Source organism: Coregonus clupeaformis, chromosome 8 (genome assembly GCF_020615455.1).
Source record: "Coregonus clupeaformis isolate EN_2021a chromosome 8, ASM2061545v1, whole genome shotgun sequence".
NCBI lineage: Eukaryota > Metazoa > Chordata > Actinopteri > Salmoniformes > Salmonidae > Coregonus > Coregonus clupeaformis.
In genome coordinates, this window is record NC_059199.1 from 7,888,251 (window position 1) to 7,911,644 (window position 23,394).

A 23,394-nucleotide genomic window follows, 5' to 3' on the forward strand; every position below is an offset into this window, starting at 1 on the left:
GGCACCCCAATGGTGGAACAAGCTCCCTCACGACGCCAGGACAGCGGAGTCACTCACCACCTTCCGGAGACATTTGAAACCCCACCTCTTTAAGGATTACCTGGGATAGGATAAAGTAATCCTTCTACCCCCCCCAAAAAAAGTGTAAAGTGGTTATCCCACTGGCTATAGGGTGAACGCACCAATTGGTGAGTCGTTCTGGATAAGAGCGTCTGCTAAATGACGTAAATGTGCCCTTGAGCAAGGCACTTAACCCTAATTGCTCCTGTAAGTCGCTCTGGTTAAGAGCGTCTGCTAAATGACTAAAATGTTAATGTAATGATGGGTCTGAATACTTTCCGAATGCACTATAAAATATTTTTTTTTACATTTTGGGTTAAATGTTTCAATGTGTTTATCTAGAGCAAAGACATGATTTAGAGAGAAATACAAATCTGGAATCCTATCCTATCTTATGGCATACCATTTTCTACAGCTGCATGTAGTTTTAGCACCCTATGTTGTAGATAGACTGTCTCTGCCAACTTCCTACCACCAATGGGCAGGATATACACCTCTACAGAAGGTAACAAACAGAGACAAGAGCCACAACCAAAGCCACAATTTTGAACATTTGCTCAAAGGATTTTATCTTAATAACTTGGGGTGGCTGGATAACAGGAGGCTGTACAACAGGTGATAGCTGGGGCTGGGAGTTACTGTCGGAGTGTACTGCCAGTGGTGGGGCAGGAGCTAGGGGCGTTAAAAGGGGAAGCCCCTGTCTTCTCTGCTCCTCCAGAGCCTCAGTCAGAAACACCAGAGCTTTGCGTGGGAAGGTCGATGGGGCGAAGAGGTTGGAGGTTGAGACAAAGAGCCACTCCTTGCATAGCCCTCCAGGGCCCCTAGGAGGTGCATGAAGCACTCAGGCTGCTGACGGGGCACCCACAGGCAGTCCTGGGCACTGATGGAGAGGGGTGTGTAGGAAGGCTGTTTTCCCGTAGTAGGAGCACAGAGCATTCAGCTCTTGAGGGTAGCGTTGCTTCAGTCCTTCGATCAGACACTTGAGGAGCTTGAAGCACTTCTTACTAAAGGAGAGGAGGAGAGAGAGGTATTGTTCATTATATCGATCACTTCACATAAAGGTATTTGTTCAGTATTAGGGCTAAATGAGTCACAGGTGATAGTAAATGGTGTAGTAGAGTGAATTCTGGTGGCAGAGCTCTCACAGCAGGTCCTCTTGTTCCCATGAGTCTTGATTAGTTCCTTTTCTATGTGAGAAAAGGAAATCCTCCAACTCTCTGCAGGAGACAAAGCAGCAACATTTCAATGAAAGGGAAAATAACATTCACATTCAATGTATCAGTCATGACAAAAACGATCCACATCCAGAGTCATACATACAGTGGGGAAAAAAAGTATTTAGTCAGCCACCAATTGTGCAAGTTCTCCCACTTAAAAAGATGAGAGAGGCCTGTAATTTTCATCATAGGTACACGTCAACTATGACAGACAAATTGAGGGAAAAAAATCCAGAAAATCACATTGTAGGATTTTTAATGAATTTATTTGCAAATTATGGTGGAAAATAAGTATTTGGTCACCTACAAACAAGCAAGATTTCTGGCTCTCACAGACCTGTAACTTCTTCTTTAAGAGGCTCCTCTGTCCTCAACTCGTTACCTGTATTAATGGCACCTGTTTGAACTTGTTATCAGTATAAAAGACACCTGTCCACAACCTCAAACAGTCACACTCCAAACTCCACAATGGCCAAGACCAAAGAGCTGTCAAAGGACACCAAAAACAAAATTGTAGACCTGCACCTGGCTGGGAAGACTGAATCTGCAATAGGTAAGCAGCTTGGTTTGAAGAAATCAACTGTGGGAGCAATTATTAGGAAATGGAAGACATACAAGACCACTGATAATCTCCCTCGATCTGGGGCTCCACGCAAGATCTCACCCCGTGGGGTCAAAATGATCACAAGAACGGTGAGCAAAAATCCCAGAACCACACGGGGGGACCTAGTGAATGACCTGCAGAGAGCTGGGACCAAAGTAACAAAGCCTACCATCAGTAACACACTACGCCGCCAGGGACTCAAATCCTGCAGTGCAAGACGTGTCCCCCTGCTTAAGCCAGTACATGTCCAGGCCCGTCTGAAGTGCATTTGGATGATCCAGAAGAGGATTGGGAGAATGTCATATGGTCAGATGAAACCAAAATATAACTTTTTGGTAAAAACTCAACTCGTCATGTTTGGAGGACAAAGAATGCTGAGTTGCATCCAAAGAACACCATACCTACTGTGAAGCATGGGGTTGGAAACATCATGCTTTGGGGCTGTTTTTTCTGCAAAGGGACCAGGACGACTGATCCGTGTAAAGGAAAGAATGAATGGGGCCATGTATCGTGAGATTTTGAGTGAAACCCTCCTTCCATCAGCAAGGGCATTGAAGATGAAACATGGCTGGGTCTTTCAGCATGACAATGATCCCAAACACACCGCCCGGGCAACGAAGGAGTGGCTTCGTAAGAAGCATTTCAAGGTCCTGGAGTGGCCTAGCCAGTCTCCAGATCTCAACCCCATAGAAAATCTTTGGAGGGAGTTGAAAGTCTGTGTTGCCCAGCGACAGCCCCAAAACATCACTGCTCTAGAGGAGATCTGCATGGAGGAATGGGCCAAAATACCAGCAACAGTGTGTGAAAACCTTGTGAAGACTTACAGAAAACGTTTGACCTGTGTCATTGCCAACAAAGGGTATATAACAAAGTATTGAGAAACTTTTGTTATTGACCAAATACTTATTTTCCACCATCATATGCCAATAAATTCATTAAAAATCCTACAATGTGATTTTCTGGATTTTTTTTTCTCATTTTGTCTGTCATAGTTGACGTGTACCTATGATGAAAATTACAGGCCTCTCTCATCTTTTTAAGTGGGAGAACTTGCACAATTGGTGGCTGACTAAATACTTTTTTTCCCCACTGTATATGGCTCTGGCACAAAACAACAATGATGCGCACACCTTTAGCTGCCTCACTAAGGTTACGCCCCTGTGGTTTCTTGGGTACAAAGAAGCAAGTTTAGTGGGTGAGAGAGCGCCGAGTCTTCTTCCCCAGCCAGTTGTCCACATCTGGGCCGGTGTGGGCAGCCAGAGGCCAGCCCTGTGAGGAGGGCACTTCCAGGGCGGGAACTACAGTGAGGGAAAAAAGTATTTGATCCCCTGCTGATTTTGTATGTTTGCCCACTGACAAAGACATGATTAGTCTATAATTTTAATGATAGGTTTATTTGAACAGTGAGAGACAGAATAACAACAAAAAAATCCAGAAAAACGCATGTCAAAAATGTTATAAATTGATTTGCATTTTAATGAGGGAAATAAGTATTTGACCCCTCTGCAAAACATGACTTAGTACTTGGAGGCAAAACCCTTGTTGGCAATCACAGAGGTCAGACGTTTCTTGTAGTTGGCCACCAGGTTTGCACACATCTCAGGAGGGATTTTGTCCCACTCCTCTTTGCAGATCTTCTCCATGTCATTATGGTGTCGAGCCTGACGTTTGGCAACTCGAACCTTCAGCTCCCTCCACAGATTTTCTATGGGATTAAGGTCTGGAGACTGGCTAGGCCACTCCAGGACCTTAATATGCTTCTTCTTGAGCCACTCCTTTGTTGCCTTGGCCATGTGTTTAGGGTCATTGTCATGCTGGAATACCCATCCACAACCCATTTTCAATGCCCTGGCTGAGGGAAGGAGGTTCTCACCCAAGATTAGACGGTACATGGCCCCGTCCATCGTCCTTTTGATGCGGTGAAGTTGTCCTGTCCCCTTAGCAGAAAAACACCCCCAAAGAATAATGTTTCCACCTCCATGTTTGACGGTGGGGATGGTGTTCTTGGGATCATAGGCAGCATTCCTCCTCCTCCAAACACAGCGAGTTGAGTTGATGCCAAAGAGCTCCATTTTGGTCTCATATGACCACAACACTTTCACCCAGTTCTCCTCTGAATCATTCAGATGTTCATTGGCAAACTTCAGACGGGCCTGTATATGTGCTTTCTTGAGCAGGGGGACCTTGCGGGCGCTGCAGGATTTCAGTCCTTCACGGCATAGTGTGTTACTAATTGTTTTCTTGGTGACTATGGTCCCAGCTGCCTTGAGATCATTGACAAGATCCTCCCGTGTAGTTCTGGGATGATTCCTCACTGTTCTCATGATCATTGCAACTCCACGAGGTGAGATCTTGCATGGAGCCCCAGGCCGAGGGAGATTGACAGTTATTTTGTGTTTCTTCCATTTGCGAATAATCGCACCAACTGTTGTCACCTTCTCACCAAGCTGCCTGGCGATGGTCTTGTAGCCCATTCCAGCCTTGTGTAGGTCTACAATCTTGTCCCTGACATCCTTGGAGAGCTCTTTGGTCTTGGCCATGGTGGAGAGTTTGGAATCTGATTGATTGATTGCTTCTGTGGATAGGTGTCTTTTATACAGGTAACAAGCTAAGATTATGAGCACTCCCTTTAAGAATGTGCTCCTAATCTCAGCTCGTTACCTGTATAATAGTCACCTGGGAGCCAGAAATCTTTCTGATTGAGAGGGGGTCAAATACTTATTTCCCTCATTAAAATGCTAATCAATTTATAACATTTTTGACATGCGTTTTTCTGGAATTTGTTGTTGTTATTCTGTCTCTCACTGTTCAAATAAACCTACCATTAAAATTATAGACTGATCATTTCTTTGTCAGTGGGCAAACATACAAAATCAGCAGGGGATCAAATACTTTTTTCCCTCACTGTACATCCACAGAAACTACTTCCTGTTTCCCATTATCCACCTACAACAGGGAAAGGGTCACTGCTGGGGAGTTTGGACGCTTCCTATTCACAACACAACGCCAGCTATTTCCAGGCACTGGTGATCAAAGAACACACAAACGCATACAGGCAATGTCATGTCATATTTATATTACTATTATATATATAGGTGGTTGGAGATGTGGACACACCGACCTCTAAGGCTCAAATAATCATATTGACCCCTCAACAACATAGCATCCACAGACAAACCAGTTGGACAAGATATACAGTATGGGCATGTGAGCATTTGTATGACTACATTCGTATACTCTCAGGTGAATATAGACCAGTTACCACACCTCTGTAGGTCCTGATGAACTTGCGGACCAGACGGTGCATTTCACTTATGATCTTGCTGGCTGAGATGGTGAGCCCATCGTCCAATAGGAAAGACCTTATGTGGGAACGGGTTGATCGGGATAGGGCGACTTCGTAGAAGAGGCCGTGGTATTGGTCCAGCTCAGTCATTTTGAGGCGGGAAAGAGACTGGAGCTTCAGCATCATGTCAAACTCATTTGGGTTGTGGATCTGTTGGCACACAATGGCAATAGGTACTATTTACATACTATTTAGTTTCATTCACAGGATTATAATAACAGTAAAGTATACTCACTGAATCTAAAGGGCAGGTTTGACAGAAACAGATGAACTTACAAACTTACAAACAGCAAGACTTGACATTCAACACAAGAAGAACAAGGACCTCCATGTTTGCATGTCATATTTCCCTATTATGTACAGTATGTGATACTATATGTCTGGGGGTGAGGATAGTTTTTTGCTGTATATGTTTGTGGAAAGAATTTGTTGACGGACAGTAAACATTCCTATCAGCGTTAAGGTGGGGCATTGGTGTGTGGGTGGCTGTTAGTATAAAATAAGGTTCAGTATTAGCTCATCGATACTGCCTAATCAGTCACTCAAGGTTAATCCATGTTTATCAAAACACACCTTTAGTGAAAATGTGGATAATTTGCTGTTGGTTATTCTCTTGTGTTCATGTGTAGTCCCGTGTAGCTCAGTTGGTAGAGCATGGCGCTTGCAACGCCAGGGTTGTGGGTTCGATTCCCACGGGGGCCAGTATGAAAAAAAAAAAATGCACTAACCGTATGTCGCTCTGGATAAGATCTGCTAAAATGACTAAAAATGTGTTTTAAATGAGCCGCCTGCCAGAGACACATCCTGTCTCATGGTGTGAGTTACCTTGACCATCTAGTTGTATGAACCACTGCTGAGTAAAGAGGCTGACTGGAAGTAGGACTGCTCGTCACGGTTTTTGAGGAAGACCAGCAGGCTTCTTCCTGGAGATGGTTGATCAGGTCCACGGCCCACTGGCGGTCACTCTGGCGGAGCTTGAGGTTCTGGGCACGAAGCCTGATCCAGCGGGCCAGCTCTGGGTAGATAGGGGTCAGCTCATCCCCTGGTGTGGGGTTCTGGGTTGTGGGCAGATTTATGTATTGGCTGGACTGTCTCAGATGAGCACACATGAACTTCATCTACAAAACACCTTTCTGTCTCAGAGGAAATTCTGGATAGATTAAGGAATATAACATGTTACTGATTGTCTTAGCATCTTTGACATACAATGATACACACATCAGATGAGGACAATCAACAATACCATTGAAGCAAGCAGGTCTACCGTGCTATTACCTGCCATGTGTGTTCTCTGCTGAGGGAGGTGTGAGGTGGGTGTGGCACTGGCGTTTCCATCATCCTGACCCAGCAATTCCACAGTCTGAGAGTCCTCTATAGGGCTACCTCCATCTCCGTCCAGATACCCACCCTCCTCGGCCTCTCTGCCCAGGCTAGGTTGGAGGTCGGGGTCCTTCCGAGGGCCCGTGATGGAGGAATTTCTGGTGCTCTCCAGAGGGTGTGGATGGAACTGAGCTCTGTCTCCTGGAGGATGATCCCCTCTGAGGTGTGCTTCTGTTCATCTTTCTACGTTGATCAACACACATGCACACAAACACAAATCAATTCAGAGAAACTTGATCTGCAAGTATGACATAAATATAATTTGAATATCCTCTTCCTTCTTGGTTGAAAGTATATGGGATAGGACTGCTCAATAATAAAACTACCTCACTCAGTCTTTAGTGGGTGCTTATAAACATAGTACCACAGAGATCATAATACATTACTAAGTTATGTCATTTTAGTACAATGACAGTAATGCTGAGGTCCTGCCATAATTGTGTTTTCCAAGTGTGATGCGTGATTTGAAGGAGTCAGGCGCAGGAGGGTAAATCCCAGTATACAGAGTTTGTTCCGTAATCCATCGTAACCAGTCCAGTGCGCAAAACAGGCGCACTGGAACAAATATGCATACGGGGAAAATACCCCGGCATTACAAAATACTGAGCTCAACCGAGCTACTAATCCTCACAATCACCCACTAGGACAAGGGGGCAGAGGTAACACTTAAACACGTACTAATGAGGGGAATATGAACCAGGTTTGTGTAATGACAAGACAAATGGAATGATGAGATATGGCTCGGCAGTGGCTAGAAGGCGGGTGACGACGAACGCGGAGGAGGCAGCTTCGGAGGAAGTCGTGACACCAAGATCTTACCTGAACCACAACGACCCCAGGCCAGGCTACATGTTATTTAAGACAACTTCGCTTGTAACATTTTATTCATACTCCCAGACTGATTGTTAAAGAAACATTCAACCATTGTGAAATGTTACACAGGTTGTGAAGACTTACCTGCTATTGCAGTCTTTGTCACAAATATTAGCTTGGTAGGGTGACAGGCTGAGACGTCGCTATTGTGCTTCTTCGTGTCAGCTCACTTACTGTGTTCCTCCTCTCTGTGACAGCATATCTCAGTTTCCTGCCACTATTCCCTTTCTATTTCCCAAGTATGTCACAAATTAATCAAAGAAAATAGAGCATTGCCCCGCCTTTGTCGAGGTGGAATACGGATCGCACAAATGCATTCCAGGTGAGGGGTTGATACTGAAAGTATAACTGTAAGAAAGAGGTTTTCATCAGAGGATTGTATATGTGGCGTCATAAAGAAATGTTGTGCTCTACTAGGTTTGTGAAAGCTTGCCCATTTGTGAGGAAGCTTTTGTAGGAAAACTACACTGCCAATTAGTTTATCTTTGTCACAACCCCATAACTTAACAGTAGACGACATTGACTGGTGTACAATTTCCTACAGGGCAAACTATTTTCTGAAAGTATGCATCTACAGTATTGATCAACATAATTTACATTTCTGATGTAACTCAAAGGAGAATGCTTAAAACCGAGGCAGTGAATCATATCTATTGAATATTCCCCAAAGCAATTTGTAGATAATATTGTAAACCAATGGAGCGTTTTCAGCAAATCAATCCAAAATCTGACAACTAGCTCAAGGTTTCACAGCAACAGAAATCAGACTTTATTTTCATATTCTAACACAACATATTTCTTGATAGATAGCAGTATGTATCAAACAGTAACTGATTCAGCATTTTGGCTTATGAAAAACAAGAAACAGCAGCGTTTTGACAGTTAATGTTCATGTTTTTTATTTTTTGGTTTTATCATTATTTTCCCTAAAGCATTATTCTTCGAACATTTGCTTTCCTTTCCTGCGAAAACTTTTGCGATGGGTTTTTATTAGCATTAGCCAGTCCTTGAGTAGAGAGCTCAGGTTCTGAGACACTGCAGGATGGGATGCTGGTGACACGCCTTGTTGTTGCTGGATGTCTGGAGCAGGAATTCATTTGGCTTTGGTGGCCTTAATGGCAGACTTGGTCACCTTGCCAGTGCTGGCAGCCTTCTTGTCGACAGCCTTGATGACACCAACGGCAACGGTCTGCCTCATGTCACGCACGGCGAAACGACCTGCAACAGTGAAGAGAAATGGTTACTGGACGGGTCTGAATGTGATGCGTGTGTAATAGGCTAAATTGGTTTTGCTAAATGGACTGTCAGCATATTCCAGAAGTCATTGTAGTTCCTACTTCACTGTGTTTGTAAGTGCTATTGTAAGGTATTGAGACTAGTAAGTTCTCTTCGCCATCTTACAAGCAATGCAACAGTACATGTGTGGGGAGTTCTTTTAACATCAAAAGGCTGCATTACCCAGATGGGTCCTTTACAGTGATGGGAACCCCCACGTAACATTCCGTTTTTCCAATAGCACTGTATAAATAAAACTCATAATCGTCATCATTAGGCATTGGTGTGTGACTCACCGAGGGGAGGGTAGGCGGCAAAGCTTTCCACACACATGGGCTTTCCTGGCACCATGACAATGATGGCGGCGTCTCCAGATTTCAGGGCTTTGGGGTTGTCCTCAAGCTTCTTGCCGGAACGGCGGTCGATCTTCTCCTTGAGCTCGCTGAACTTGCAGGCGATGTGAGCGGTGTGGCAATCCAGCACGGGGGCATAGCCCTGGGAGATGGTGCCGGGGTGGTTCAGGATGATGACCTGGAGATTGGGGTAAAGGTTGGGTAAGGATGGGCTGGACTCTAGAACTACAGTGACAGGAGGTTGGGACGTGGCAAAACTGAATTCAGAAAACTAGGGTGGTTCTGTAAAAAATAAATAAAAAGGAATAACTCACATTTTTCTCATTGCTTGATTATGATTTTTAAGAGTGCACTTTTTTATTTTTATTATTCCTAATTTATGGCCAGAAACGAGACATGTAGTAAAGTAAACTTAGAATATTAATATTTTCTATTATCTTTACAAAACCTACATTCAAAATCAGTCCCATCTCTCACCTGAGCTGTGAAGTTGCCGGCCTCCATTGGGGGGTCATTCTTGCTGTCTCCAGCCACGTTGCCACGACGGATATCCTTGACAGACACGTTCTTGACGTTGAAGCCGACATTGTCACCGGGGAGAGCCGCTTCCAGGGTCTCGTGGTGCATCTCCACAGACTTCACCTCAGTGGTGACATTAGCGGGGGCGAAGGTAACGATCATACCGGCCTTCAGGGTGCCAGTCTCCACACGGCCCACTGGTACTGTTCCAATACCTGAGGGGAAACAAGTATTTAACCACAAGACCCTTACCCATTCACGTCTAAAGAAAATAACCAGTATATTGAAACATATTGATCCATGACTGGTTCTTACCGCCAATTTTGTAGACGTCCTGCAGGGGCAGACGGAGGGGCTTGTCTGTGGGGCGGGAGGGGGCCAGGATAGAGTCCAGAGCCTCCAGAAGGGTCACACCGCTAGCGCCACCCTCCTTACGCTCCACCTTCCATCCCTTGAACCAGCCCATCTGCAACGGGCAACAGAAGAAACATGATAAAAATTACAGACTTGCTTACCCTTCTATAAAGTTCCAGACCTAATCATTTACGCATATAACCACCTAGACCTACACTGCTGTGGTATAGTTTACTTTGTGTAGATGGGCTACTCACGTTGGGGCTAGCCTCCAGCATGTTGTCCCCATGCCATCCAGAGATGGGCACAAAGGCAACTGTGGCGGGGTTGTAGCCGATCTTCTTGATGTAGGTGCTGACCTCCTTCTGGATCTCCTCAAACCGCTTCTGGCTGTACGGGGGCTCTGTAGAGTCCATCTTGTTGACTCCAACAATGAGCTGCTTGACTCCCAGAGTGTAGGCGAGGAGAGCGTGCTCACGGGTCTGGCCGTTCTTGGAGATACCAGCCTCAAACTCACCCACACCACCAGCAACAATCAGCACAGCACAATCAGCCTGAGGAGATGAGGTCATAGATATTGACACTCCAAACCTTGTGGTAAAATGCCACTACTGATAGATCATTTCAGTTAGGAAACAGATTGGACATTAAAGCTTGTCTTTACCTGAGAGGTACCAGTGATCATGTTCTTGATAAAGTCTCGGTGTCCGGGGGCATCAATGATGGTGACGTAATACTTGGCGGTCTCGAACTTCCACAGGGAAATGTCGATGGTGATACCACGCTCACGCTCAGCCTTCAGCTTGTCCAGCACCCAGGCATACTTGAAAGAGCCCTTGCCCATCTACACAAGCAGAGAATAAAGTTGGCTTTTATTGTACTTATGTCTACACAGTTCTGTAATGTTTTTAGATCAAATCTATCCAATTACACCTACTAAAAAAAGTGTGATAATTTTGTACCAGTTCGTCATTTACTGAAATGCAAATCACTCAATCTATTTACAACAGTATTATTACTCATGACTTGCAAATTGACAATCCATCCCATTAACAAAATGACTGCCTTATCTGATCTTCTCCCGTTAGTTGAGCAATAAAAGTCTATCCAGTTAACAAAATCCATGTCTTGACTAGTCAAACAGACCACTCAATTACATTTGCAAACATTCATGTTTGAGTGCTCCCCAATACGTGTCATAATGGCCTTTGACAAATGAAAACAGATTAGATTTAAATACGCTTTTAATCACAGATTAAAATAACATTTTATCAATGATACAATCAAATAAATATTTTAGATGTCATCGTTTTCCTTTAGTGCACAATGAATGGCCACACCTGACAGCAATAGTTTGTACAGTAGGTGGCGCTCGTATCAAAGCATTCGATTTAAGGATTTTGTTCTAACCACACCCGTTATGTAACATCGCAATTCATAGCAACATTATCAGCCAACTCAGAATCCATAGAAAATGTCAGGGCTCCCAAACATACCTCAGCAGCCTCCTTCTCGAACTTCTCAATGGTTCTCTTGTCAATGCCTCCGCATTTGTAAATCAGATGTCCGGTGGTGGTCGACTTGCCGGAGTCGACATGGCCAATGACCACAATGTTGATGTGGATCTTTTCCTTTCCCATGATTTACTGATGAAAAGGAAACTGACATAACTACCGATGTACAAATATATTTACACAAAATACATATTGCCGACATGGTTACGGGAGTATAAATTAATGGTGTATACAATTTGTGAATTCGACAGATCGCCGATGATATGCGCCACTGACGCATGCACCATGTGCTATCCGCAAATCATTCCCCTCCCACCGCCCTCCATGTTAAGTCATAAGACTAGCAAGCCGGCCATGTTGAGGCAAATCAACGACACGCGCGCTATGACCGTGAAGGCAGTGGTGCACATAGCAACTATTCAAATTCTAGCTAGGCTATAATATTAAGGCAATTGCGTTACACTTCTAGTTTCCCATGAATGCAATAACCCACTCAACTTCAAATAGTGGTATGCAATGAGAAAGACTGTTTACCCCAAATGAAAACGAGTAGTTACTCATCTTGTGCAAATTAAACTGGTTCTAAATCATGCGCCCAAGAGACAGGCAGCCTGGCAAAAACACTTTCATAACCATGCCTCAATTTAAGTCTAGCAGTATTGAGGTAATTAGTGTAGCTACGTGCCAATTACGTTCAGAAATGAGCATTTTCTTCACTAACCTGTGACAAGATAGAACTGGTATTCCTGCTTTAGACCGGAGAAAAAGGACAGAATATGAGCCCACATCTCTTTTTATATGGGTGCAGTGGGGGGGCGGGAGAACAGCTAGCGCTACAGCACTGCTGTCATGAAAAATAAAGTGCCATTGGTTGAGTCAGTGTAACCCCACCAAGGTGATTGGATGGCAAAAACCATCACACTGGGCACAGCCCTGCAGCAGTCAGGGATAGCTTGTGTCAAAACAGCTGCAAAGACCAAGTTAGATACAGTACTGCACTCTTTCTACCCTATGGAACAGCTCCCACTCAACTAAAACAAGAACAAGGATTAAGGAAAACGACAGAGCAAGCTTTTTGGTCAAGACATTTAAAGACCTTTATTAGTTACCAGCAGCTTTCTTCCAATTTAATTGTGGCATCAAACAGGTGCAGTTCTAAACCATTAACTAAAATTAAACTGAAAGCGGCACTGTCAGTCATATGACGAAGTCACAAGTGTATCCGCGTTGGGTTCTTTTCCTGCGAAAACTTTTACGATGGGTTTTAATCAGCATTAACCAGTCCTTAAGTATAGCGCTCAGGTTTCTAGACTCCGCAGGCCACACCACCCGAGGGACGTCCTGTGGGAGGAGAATTCACTTTTTACCGGCCTTGACAGCGGATTTGGTGACCTTGCCGCTGGAGGCAGCCTTCTTGTCGACGGCCTTGATGACACCGACAGCAACGGTCTGCCTCATGTCACGCACAGCAAAACGACCTGTGGGAGGGGGCAAATTAGGAATTATGCTTTTCCATAAGCATGGAACACCTTTAAAAAAGGAACAATGTTTTGGGTAAGAGGGCCTTGTGGATTACTTACCAAGAGGGGGGTATTCCTGGAAGCTCTCCACACACATGGGCTTGCCAGGGATCATGTCAACGATGGCAGCGTCGCCAGACTTCAGGAACTTGGGGGCATCCTCAAGTTTCTTGCCGGAACGACGGTCGATCTTCTCCTTGAGCTCGCTGAACTTGCAAGCGATGTGAGCGGTATGGCAATCCAGTACAGGGGCATAGCCCTGGGAAATTTGGCCAGGGTGGTTCAGGATGATAACCTGTAAAAACAAGACATTTAGAGCATGAACAATTCAAATGTCAAGTGAAGACAGCTCCCCCACCAAACAATTTTAAACATCATGCCTACCTGAGCGGTAAAGGTGCCGGCCTCCATTGGGGGGTCGTTCTTGCTGTCTCCAGCCACATTACCACGACGGATATCCTTGACGGACACGTTCTTGACGTTGAAGCCAACATTGTCGCCAGGCATAGCCGATTCCAGGGTCTCATGGTGCATCTCCACAGACTTCACCTCAGTGGTGACGTTGGCGGGGGCGAAGGTGACGATCATGCCGGCCTTCAGGGTGCCAGTCTCCACACGGCCCACTGGTACTGTTCCAATACCTGAGAGGAAGCCAGGGGAGAATAGATTAACAAATGCTTGAGAGCAGAATCAAGCATTTGCATGTCATCAGTCAGTATACAAACATGAAGTCTATGACTGGTTCTTACCGCCAATTTTGTAGACATCCTGGAGGGGCAGACGAAGAGGCTTGTCTGTGGGGCGGGAGGGGGGCAGGATAGAGTCCAGGGCCTCCAGCAGAGTCACACCGTTGGCGTTACCATCCTTGCGCTCCACCTTCCATCCCTTGAACCAGCCCATCTAGAATAGGACAATTTCTATTTATATACAAAGCATGGATGTATGCAAGTGACAGGGTAAGACTTAATGTAGTTGAGGGAACTGAGGATGGGCTACTCACATTTGCGCTGGCTTCCAGCATGTTGTCCCCATGCCATCCAGAGATGGGCACAAAAGCGACAGTGGCGGGGTTGTAGCCAATCTTCTTGATGTAGGTTGTGACTTCCTTCTGGATCTCCTCAAACCGCTTCTGGCTGTACGGGGGCTCTGTAGAGTCCATCTTGTTGACTCCAACAATGAGCTGCTTCACTCCCAGAGTGTAAGCGAGGAGAGCGTGCTCACGGGTCTGGCCGTTCTTGGAGATACCAGCCTCAAACTCACCCACACCACCAGCAACAATCAGCACAGCGCAGTCAGCCTGGGGGGGGGGACAAGTAATGTCAGTCCAACACACTTGTTAATCGACCACCTTAGTTTGTTAAGTCAACAGTATATTCTGAATGCAATGGGGGCCCAATTACCTGAGAGGTACCAGTGATCATGTTCTTGATGAAATCTCTGTGTCCAGGGGCATCAATGATTGTGACGTAGTACCTGCCGGTCTCGAACTTCCACAGGGAAATGTCGATGGTGATACCACGCTCACGTTCAGCCTTCAGCTTGTCCAGCACCCAGGCATACTTGAAAGAGCCCTTGCCCATCTAAAATAAGAGGAAAGGCACATTATGTTCAATAATTCATTTACCAGTGAAATTATGCTTCATAGCAACAACAAAAAATTATAGTGCGCAAGTAGATTTATGGTTCAGCCTAAACTGGGTTTGGGAAAACAAGGCCCACATCACTTGCATAATTTAGCAGATTCTGGTCATAATGGGCTTTTCATAAATGTTATGTAAGCAAAAAATGTAAATTTTACATTTACATTATTTAGCAGACGCTCTTATCCAGAGCAACTTACAAATTGATAATGTAAATGTAGAGGCTGCATTCTATGAAGGGTTGACTAGATGGGATAGCTTGTGTCATATTTGACTTTCCATAGCAGGTTAGGAGAAGTATGTTAAGGTTAGGAAAATGGTAAGAACAAAAAAAAATCTGCTTTGGATGTAAATGTGTCAAACTGTAGCCCTCCTAGCCATGACCGCTATAAAGTCCTCAGCCGCCATTACACAAAGTGCATCGTCATTACCCGACACTAGGCCTGCGCAAGCACCACCCCACATGCGCGCACTCGTTACCCACACCCTGCCGGCTTCGACAGTTCAACAACCATGCTGGCATCGCCATCTTTAATCCAAAATAATGTATCCAACAACCGGAAAACCGCTTACCTCAGCTGCTTCCTTCTCGAACTTTTCAATGGTTCTCTTGTCAATGCCTCCGCACTTGTAGATCAGATGGCCGGTGGTAGTGGACTTGCCGGAGTCGACATGGCCAATGACCACGATGTTAATGTGGATCTTTTCCTTTCCCATGGTTGCTTAATTAGTTTCTGAAATAAAATGAGCAAAGAAACCACTTAACTAGGCAACATTGACGTTACAGTAACGTAACAATTTGCCTTGGGGAATAAATTCACAGCATAATTTTGTTGATGGGCCATCAAAATCACTGTCCACAAACCATTAAAATTAGATTGGGGGGGGGGAGTAAGCAGACAACTTAACTACTCGACAGTAGTTAACTCAACCGACAAAAGGGTGAGCGAGCTACGATCACGTAATGTTAGGCCTCAGTTTGCCATGGGCCAAAAGCGACACGTGTTACTTATAGGCCACGTCGTATAGAGTTACAGAAAGCCTTCCAAATATCCAAAAGGAATTCATTCCCAAGTACACACCTGTCGCCTGGGTTTTCGTGCAGTTGTTTAGATCAATGGCAGACATTCCATTTAGCTAGTTAGTCAGTCATCCTCACAGGCCACCGCTTTAGTATCCTTTGTTCCCCCCCCCCCTCCCAGAGCCCCCTCCCAATTGAAAACATTTTCCCGGCAAAACATAACTTGAAGTTTCCTAAAACCACATCGCCATTTTATAAAGTAAAATAAAGATGAACGTTACAGCATCCCTACACCATCAAATTCAGTTTAATTGAAACATTGGCTACACCATTAAATACTATCTGAAATGGCTTACGTTTTCGCAATGTGTCTGGCTAACAATAAAAAAAAAAAACTTGCTTACAGGTTAGGCCTGTTTTTGAAACCACTAGAGGCTAAAGATTATAAACGCTCTTACCGGTGTTACTGTACGCTCACTCAACCACTGCTGCTGCCCCTACCCAGGTAACAAAAAGAGACAGAATGATGGTTGAGTTTGAGTTTTTATACACTGGGAGGTGGCTAGACTGGGTTGCGTCCCCGCTTCCTTTCCCCCTCCCTACTCGAACCCTCAAATCACACACAATTCAGCGAAAAACTATGCCTGTCTGTCGTGATACGTCATGATGTCGTAAAAATTTCAAATTTCAAATTACATTTACGTCATTTAGCAGACGCTCTTATCCAGAGCGACTTACAAATTGGTGTCATATCATATTTTGTATTTAGTCGGTTTACTGTACACCCACAAAATTTAGATTATACATTTTTCTCTGTGGACAATAAACTGTCTTGAATTATTGTCTCTGAAGCAGGCTACACTAGACACAAAGGAAATGCCCCTGGCTTTTCTCGGGACTCATGATAGATTCTCCACTCACATTGTAATGCTGAGTGCTTTCCTATAATGATCATATCAATCAAATTCTCCAATAAATATAGTAAAAGGCATGATAAACCTCTCCTTGCTGTAGGCCTATGTGTTGCCCACCCAGTCCAAAAGCAATGTTAAATTCAATAACACTGCATCAAAGTTGGATGATGTAACTGTGATTGCAGTTCTATGTTCTACGTTCTACATTTAATTCTACATTCTACAGTTCATTTTCCCCATACCCTAGTCAGTGAGTGTGTTTTATGATAAACAATGATAAAAATGACTCTGCATGTTTGTTTTTTACAACATTATAGTCAACCTTTTCCAAAAGAACAGTCAAAAACAATGTAAATATTGATTTATTTCATCTCCAGCACCACAAAGATGTGATGACGTGAATATTACTATTGCCCAATATATGATCAATATATTCTAATCCATAGAGCCTATTCCAAAGGATGCTGTGGAAGTCCATTCTGTGTTTTGGGTGCTGTGGAGAGGTCAGACTCAGGGCCTTGCGGTCTCCTTGCGGTCCCCATCACTGTTCAATTCCCGATATAGGACAGCTGGCACCCCTTGGCGCGGTGACGGCTCTCCCCAACTATCACTTCCTCCCTCAGTTCAGGTAACAGCCATTGAGAAAGCAGCTGCTGCTTTCAATCAGCTCACAGCGCAGTGAGAGGGGGAGCGAGACAGCGGGTGAGAGAGAGTGAAAGAGAGAAAGAGAGAGTGGGAGAGAGTGAGTGCGAGAGTGAAGGCTACTCGCAAACCGTGTCACAGATAGTGTGTGAATAATAATAATACATTTTATTTTAAGCGCTTTTCACGACACCCAAAGTCACTTTACATACACAAGAAAATCAGTAGGATAAAAAGCTATAAAATCACACATAAAAATAAGTAAGTATGTCAAAGTACACTAAACATAAGGACAGACTAACCATGGAGGACACTAACATGATGACAGACTAACCAAGGATGTGAATTAGACAGAGGATAAAAGCTAAGACAAAAGAGAATCTGGGTAAGCCTGTGTGAGGAGGTGTGTCTTTAGTGTGGACTTGAATATGTGTATGGATTGTGAGGTTCTGACATGGAGAGGGAGTTCCAGAGTTGGGGAGGAGGCCAATGTCAGAGTAGCGCAGTGAATAGGTGGGAGTGTAGGGGTGCAGGAGGTCAGTATGAACGCCACCGCAACTGTCCGAGGAAGAGGGGAGATATAGGATGGGAAGCCAGGAGAAGTAAAAAAAAAAAACTAAGGGGGAAGCAAAGGAGAATAGAAGTGCAGAGGCATTGGCCAGGAACAGGATTTCAGGAGGCCAGAAAAAAAATCTTACCCCAGGTTATAAGATGACTATCCCAGAGAAGAAATCAGATATCCGCATTGATCTTTAGGTTTATCCAGGGCAAACTAATAGGCTTACAATTCAGCGTGTCAGACGCCTTCCTCAGCTTCAGAGACTTCTGGAGGGTCTGTTCAAAAGTGTTGGCATGATACATCGGAAAAATAGGACAAATCGTTTATTCCATGAAAGTTTCCCCATGACATTATTTTGGCCCACATATTTGGCACATATCATAAATACACTAAACACAGGAAATGTGCCCTGGTTGTCCCTAATCCCCAAAGATGATACAGTACTGTATCTTCCTTTTAGAATGAGGAAGGAGCTAGTATAGAATATCACAGTAGAAAGGCCAACAAGTAAAGGGTGGGTACAGCACTAAAACCAGAAGATCAGGCGAATGTAACTGAAATAGATAATTCTTTACAAAAGGGCCATTTGTTGAAGCTACAGCCTTGGGTTGGCTTGCTGACGTCCAATGCCACCCAAACTTGTATAATTAAACCACACTCAACAATGTAATGAAAATACATTCTCTCGGTTCCTAGATGCATTCCTGTTTTGAATAAGGAAGCAGTGACAACAATAAGCATGCAGCTTTAAAATGTGACATAACAGTTATGATAAAACATTTGACAAATTACATATTCATATATTGTGTTATGAATATTCAGTTAAGTTTAAGAGCAGGTGTGACTGACAAAGAGGAACTAGGAGAAAACGATGCTGTAATAGAGGTCCTCCAGTGAGTTTGGAACTTTTATTGTTGAAAAACGATTTCCCAAGTATAAATACATTAAAGTACATACACTAAAGGGTAAAAAATACATGTTTTTAGCAAAATAGTGTTTTTTAGACACAACTACAAACTTCAAGGAGTAGGGCATTCAAGGAGTTGGTTTGATGGGAAGTCGTGATGTCATTGGCCTCCCCCTTGCTTGAGGAACAATAGGGGAGCAATAGAGAACAAAAGAGGAAAGGCCCACCCCCACTTGTGCTATGTCATGATTTACCTGGACCACCTATTGAGATGTGCCTTTTGTTAAGTAAAGAGGTGTTAAATTAGGTGAAACGAACACTGGAGTGGGTTTACATTTTGCCACTTTAACAACTGGGTTTACCCCAAAGAGACTACTTTTAGCTACTGTCATTTTGTCTTAGGGCCTCACTAAACTGACACTAATATGACAACTTTTACCTTGGGGGTGTAGCTCAGTTGGTAGAGCATGGCGTTTGCAACACCAGGGTTGTGGGTTCGAATCCCACAACCCTGGTGTATATATATAAAAAAAAATGTATGCACTCACTAACTGTAAGTCGCTCTGGATAATAGCGTCTGCTAAATGACTGAAATGTAAAGCGTAATGTTGGTAGAGCATGGTGCTTGCAACGCCAGGGTTGTGGGTTTGTTTCCCACGGGGGGGGCGTATGAAAAATGTATGCACTCACTAACTGTAAGTTGCTCTGGATAAGAGCGTCTGCTAAATGACTAAAATGTAATACATCATGTTGTATTTGTACATCAAGTTGACAAGGCAGGTAAGTGTTTAATTGGGGCAGAACCCCACTTTAACTGTTCCCTACAGCAAAAAACAGATGTTGCCTGTAAGTCCAGTTACCAGTACAGTAGACTCAGAGAGGGAAATTAGTTTTACTGAGGGCTGAGCATTCCATGTGGCCAGCAGAAGTGCCAGAGAGGTGGAGCACAGAAATGGGCGAGGACCCAAGTTGAGCTCAAGCACTCAAAGTGACACCCAGATAATGAACACGTACACAAACACAGTCACCCACACCGACACACACACACACACACACAGAAACACACACACACACGCTGAAGAGCAGTGGATAACTTGACTGAGGGAGATTGGAGGCAGTTGAAGGGAATAACTGCAGCTGTCCGTGTGTCTGGCTAGCGAACCCACAAACCCCTCCCCCATTCCAAGACACATACTTGCGCTCACCAATTAGTCAGCATGTCCCGGAGTGGCTCACACCAGCATTTAAATATCACACAACCTTTGTTCCCTGTCGGTCGCCACTGTAGATGATAAACTCATGACTTTCAGACTGCCTCACACACCAACAGCCTCACAGGGGCAGCACTATTATACAGTGGGGGAAAAAAGTATTTAGTCAGCCACCAATTGTGCAAGTTCTCCCACTTAAAAAGATGAGAGAGGCCTGTAATTTTCATCATAGGTACACGTCAACTATGACAGACAAATTGAGGAAAAAAAATCCAGAAAATCACATTGTAGGATTTTTAATGAATTTATTTGCAAATTATGGTGGAAAATAAGTATTTGGTCACCTACAAACAAGCAAGATTTCTGGCTCTCACAGACCTGTAACTTCTTCTTTAAGAGGCTCCTCTGTCCTCCACTCGTTACCTGTATTAATGGCACCTGTTTGAACTTGTTATCAGTATAAAAGACACCTGTCCACAACCTCAAACAGTCACACTCCAAACTCCACTATGGCCAAGACCAAAGAGCTGTCAAAGGACACCAGAAACAAAATTGTAGACCTGCACCAGGCTGGGAAGACTGAATCTGCAATAGGTAAGCAGCTTGGTTTGAAGAAATCAACTGTGGGAGCAATTATTAAGAAATGGAAGACATACAAGATCACTGATAATATCCCTCGATCTGGGGCTCCACGCAAGATCTCACCCCGTGGGGTCAAAATGATCACAAGAACGGTGAGCAAAAATCCCAGAACCACACGGGGGGACCTAGTGAATGACCTGCAGAGAGCTGGGACCAAAGTAACAAAGCCTACCATCAGTAACACACTACGCCGCCAGGGACTCAAATCCTGCAGTGCCAGACGTGTCCCCCTGCTTAAGCCAGTACATGTCCAGGCCCGTCTGAAGTTTGCTAGAGTGCATTTGGATGATCCAGAAGAGGATTGGGAGAATGTCATATGGTCAGATGAAACCAAAATATAACTTTTTGGTAAAAACTCAACTCGTCGTGTTTGGAGGACAAAGAATGCTGAGTTGCATCTAAAGAACACCATACCTACTGTGAAGCATGGGGGTGGAAACATCATGCTTTGGGGCTGTTTTTTTGCAAAGGGACCAGGACGACTGATCCGTGTAAAGGAAAGAATGAATGGGGCCATGTATCGTGAGATTTTGAGTGAAAACCTCCTTCCATCAGCAAGGGCATTGAAGATGAAACGTGGCTGGGTCTTTCAGCATGACAATGATCCCAAACACACTGCCCGGGCAACGAAGGAGTGGCTTCGCAAGAAGCATTTCAAGGTCCTGGAGTGGCCTAGTGTCACACCCTGGCTATGGGACTCTAGTTGTTGAGCCAGGGTGTGTTTGTTCTATGTGGTGTGTTTCTATGTTGGGGGTTGTGGTTTGTTGTTTTCTATGTTTGCCTTAGTGACTCCCAATCAGAGGCAACGAGTGTCAGCTGTTCGTTGGTTGTCTCTGATTGGGAGCCATATTTAAACTGTCTGTTTTTCATTCGGGGTTGTGGGATTTTGTTCGTGTTGTAACCATAGACGTCACGCATCGTTGTTTATTGTTTTGATCGTGTGATCAGTAAAATAAATATAATATGTTCACCTTCAACGCTGCGCATTGGTCCTCCTCATTAGACGATCGTGACAGAAAATCCCACCAAGATGTGACCAAGCAGCGTGTCCAGGAGCCATCGCCAGGGAGATCCCTAACAGATCTCCTTCGCCTCCTCGACTGGGTCAAGCCGAGTGAGGAAGAGAAGGGCTTGACCTTGTGGCAGAAGGGCGAACGGCTGGCGAGGGACATGGAGACCTGGTCCACGGGTAGGAGAGACGCCCCGAAATTTTTTAGGGGGGGGCTAACGCCGTGGACGACGGGCCAGCAGGAGACCGCGGCAGAGCGGCCCAGCGGATTGGCAGAGGAGGACGCCAGGTTACGGGAGTCACTGGTCACCAGGGGGAAGGAGGTTGTAGAGGCACGGCGAGAGGTACTGGCGTGTGTTGCCAGTCCGGTCCGGCCTGTTCCTGATCCCCACGTAGGGCCAGTGGTGTGTGTTCCCAGTACGGTCCGGCCTGTTCCTGCCACTCGCACCAAGTCAGTGGTGCGCGTCGTCAGCCCGGTCCGGCCCATTCCTGCTCCCCGCACCAAGTCAGTGGTGCGCGTCGTCAGCCCGGTCCGTTCCTGCTCCCCGCACCAAGTCGGTGGTGCGCGTCGTCGGCCCGGTCCGGCCCGTCCCTGCTCCCCGCGCCAGGTCGGTGGTGCGTTTTCGTCAGCCCGGCTCGGCCCGTTCCTGCTCCCCGCACCAAGTCAGGGGTGCGCTCGACAACCGGCTCGGCCCGCTCCTGCTCCCCAAACCAAGCCAGTGGTGTGCGTCGTCCAGTCGGCACGGCCCGTGCCTGTTCCCCGCACCAAGTCAGGGGTGCGCCCGACAGCCCGGCTCGGCCCGCTCCTGCTCCCCACACCAAGCCAGTGGTGTGCGTCGTCAGTCCGGCACGGCCCGTGCCTGTTCCACCGGTGGCTGGTCGGCACCGGTCAGAGGCTTCACGTCGGAGCTAGAGCAATCCGCTCCACCAGTGTTCAGTCCAGCTCCGGCCAGCAGGGCCAGACCGGACCAGGGGTACTTTGGGGGGTTAGAGAAGGAGTGGGGGTCAAGCCCGGAGCCAGAACCGCCGCCGAGGAGGTATGCCCACCCAGCCCTCCCCTGTTTTGCTCTTTTTGAGGCGCGGTCGCAGTCCGCGCCTTTAGGGGGGGGTACTGTCACACCCTGGCTATGGGACTCTAGTTGTTGAGCCAGGGTGTATTTGTTCTATGTGGTGTGTTTCTATGTTGGGGGTTGTGGTTTGTTGTTTTCTATGTTTGCCTTAGTGACTCCCAATCAGAGGCAACGAGTGTCAGCTGTTCGTTGGTTGTCTCTGATTGGGAGCCATATTTAAACTGTCTGTTTTTCATTCGGGGTTGTGGGATTTTGTTTGTGTTGTAACCATAGACGTCACGCATCGTTGTTTATTGTTTTGATCGTGTGATCGTTTAATAAATATAATATGTTCACCTTCAACGCTGCGCATTGGTCCTCCTCATTAGACGATCGTGACACCTAGCCAGTCTCCAGATCTCAACCCCATAGAAAATCTTTGGAGGGAGTTGAAAGTCCATGTTGCCCAGCGACAGCCCCAAAACATCACTGCTCTAGAGGAGATCTGCATGGAGGAATGGGCCAAAATACCAGCAACAGTGTGTGAAAACCTTGTGAAGACTTACAGAAAACGTTTGACCTGTGTCATTGCCAACAAAGGGTATATAACAAAGTATTGAGAAACTTTTGTTATTGACCAAATACTTATTTTCCACCATAATTTGCAAATAAATTCTTAATTTTTTTTTCTCATTTTGTCTGTCATAGTTGACGTGTACCTATGACGAAAATTACAGGCCTCTCTCATCTTTTTAAGTGGGAGAACTTGCACAATTGGTGGCTGA

General features: G+C 45.3%; 2 protein-coding genes and 1 pseudogene across 2 annotated transcripts; all 3 read right to left on the reverse strand.

Annotated features, from left to right (window-relative positions):
• Window positions 1-338: 338 nt before the first annotated feature.
• Window positions 339-8,132, reverse strand: LOC121571505 (annotated as a pseudogene).
• An 87-nt stretch (window positions 8,133-8,219) lies between these two features.
• On the reverse strand, window positions 8,220-12,324 carry LOC121571503 (elongation factor 1-alpha). Its single transcript, XM_041883001.1, has 8 exons — window positions 12,217-12,324; window positions 11,478-11,627; window positions 10,646-10,825; window positions 10,239-10,535; window positions 9,943-10,093; window positions 9,586-9,842; window positions 9,052-9,286; window positions 8,220-8,698 (listed from the first exon to the last, which is right to left on the reverse strand). Exons 2-8 carry the CDS (start codon window positions 11,619-11,621, stop codon window positions 8,574-8,576), a joined length of 1,389 nt encoding a protein of 462 aa, XP_041738935.1. The 5' UTR covers window positions 11,622-11,627; window positions 12,217-12,324; the 3' UTR covers window positions 8,220-8,573.
• Window positions 12,325-12,567: 243 nt separating this feature from the next.
• LOC121571504 (elongation factor 1-alpha, oocyte form) lies at window positions 12,568-16,242 on the reverse strand. The gene is made up of 8 exons (XM_041883002.1): window positions 16,135-16,242; window positions 15,229-15,389; window positions 14,416-14,595; window positions 14,016-14,312; window positions 13,765-13,915; window positions 13,400-13,656; window positions 13,076-13,310; window positions 12,568-12,973 (listed from the first exon to the last, which is right to left on the reverse strand). The coding sequence occupies exons 2-8, from the start codon at window positions 15,370-15,372 to the stop codon at window positions 12,852-12,854; spliced, it is 1,386 nt and encodes a 461-aa protein (XP_041738936.1). The 5' UTR covers window positions 15,373-15,389; window positions 16,135-16,242; the 3' UTR covers window positions 12,568-12,851.
• Between the last annotated feature and the right edge of the window lie 7,152 nt (window positions 16,243-23,394).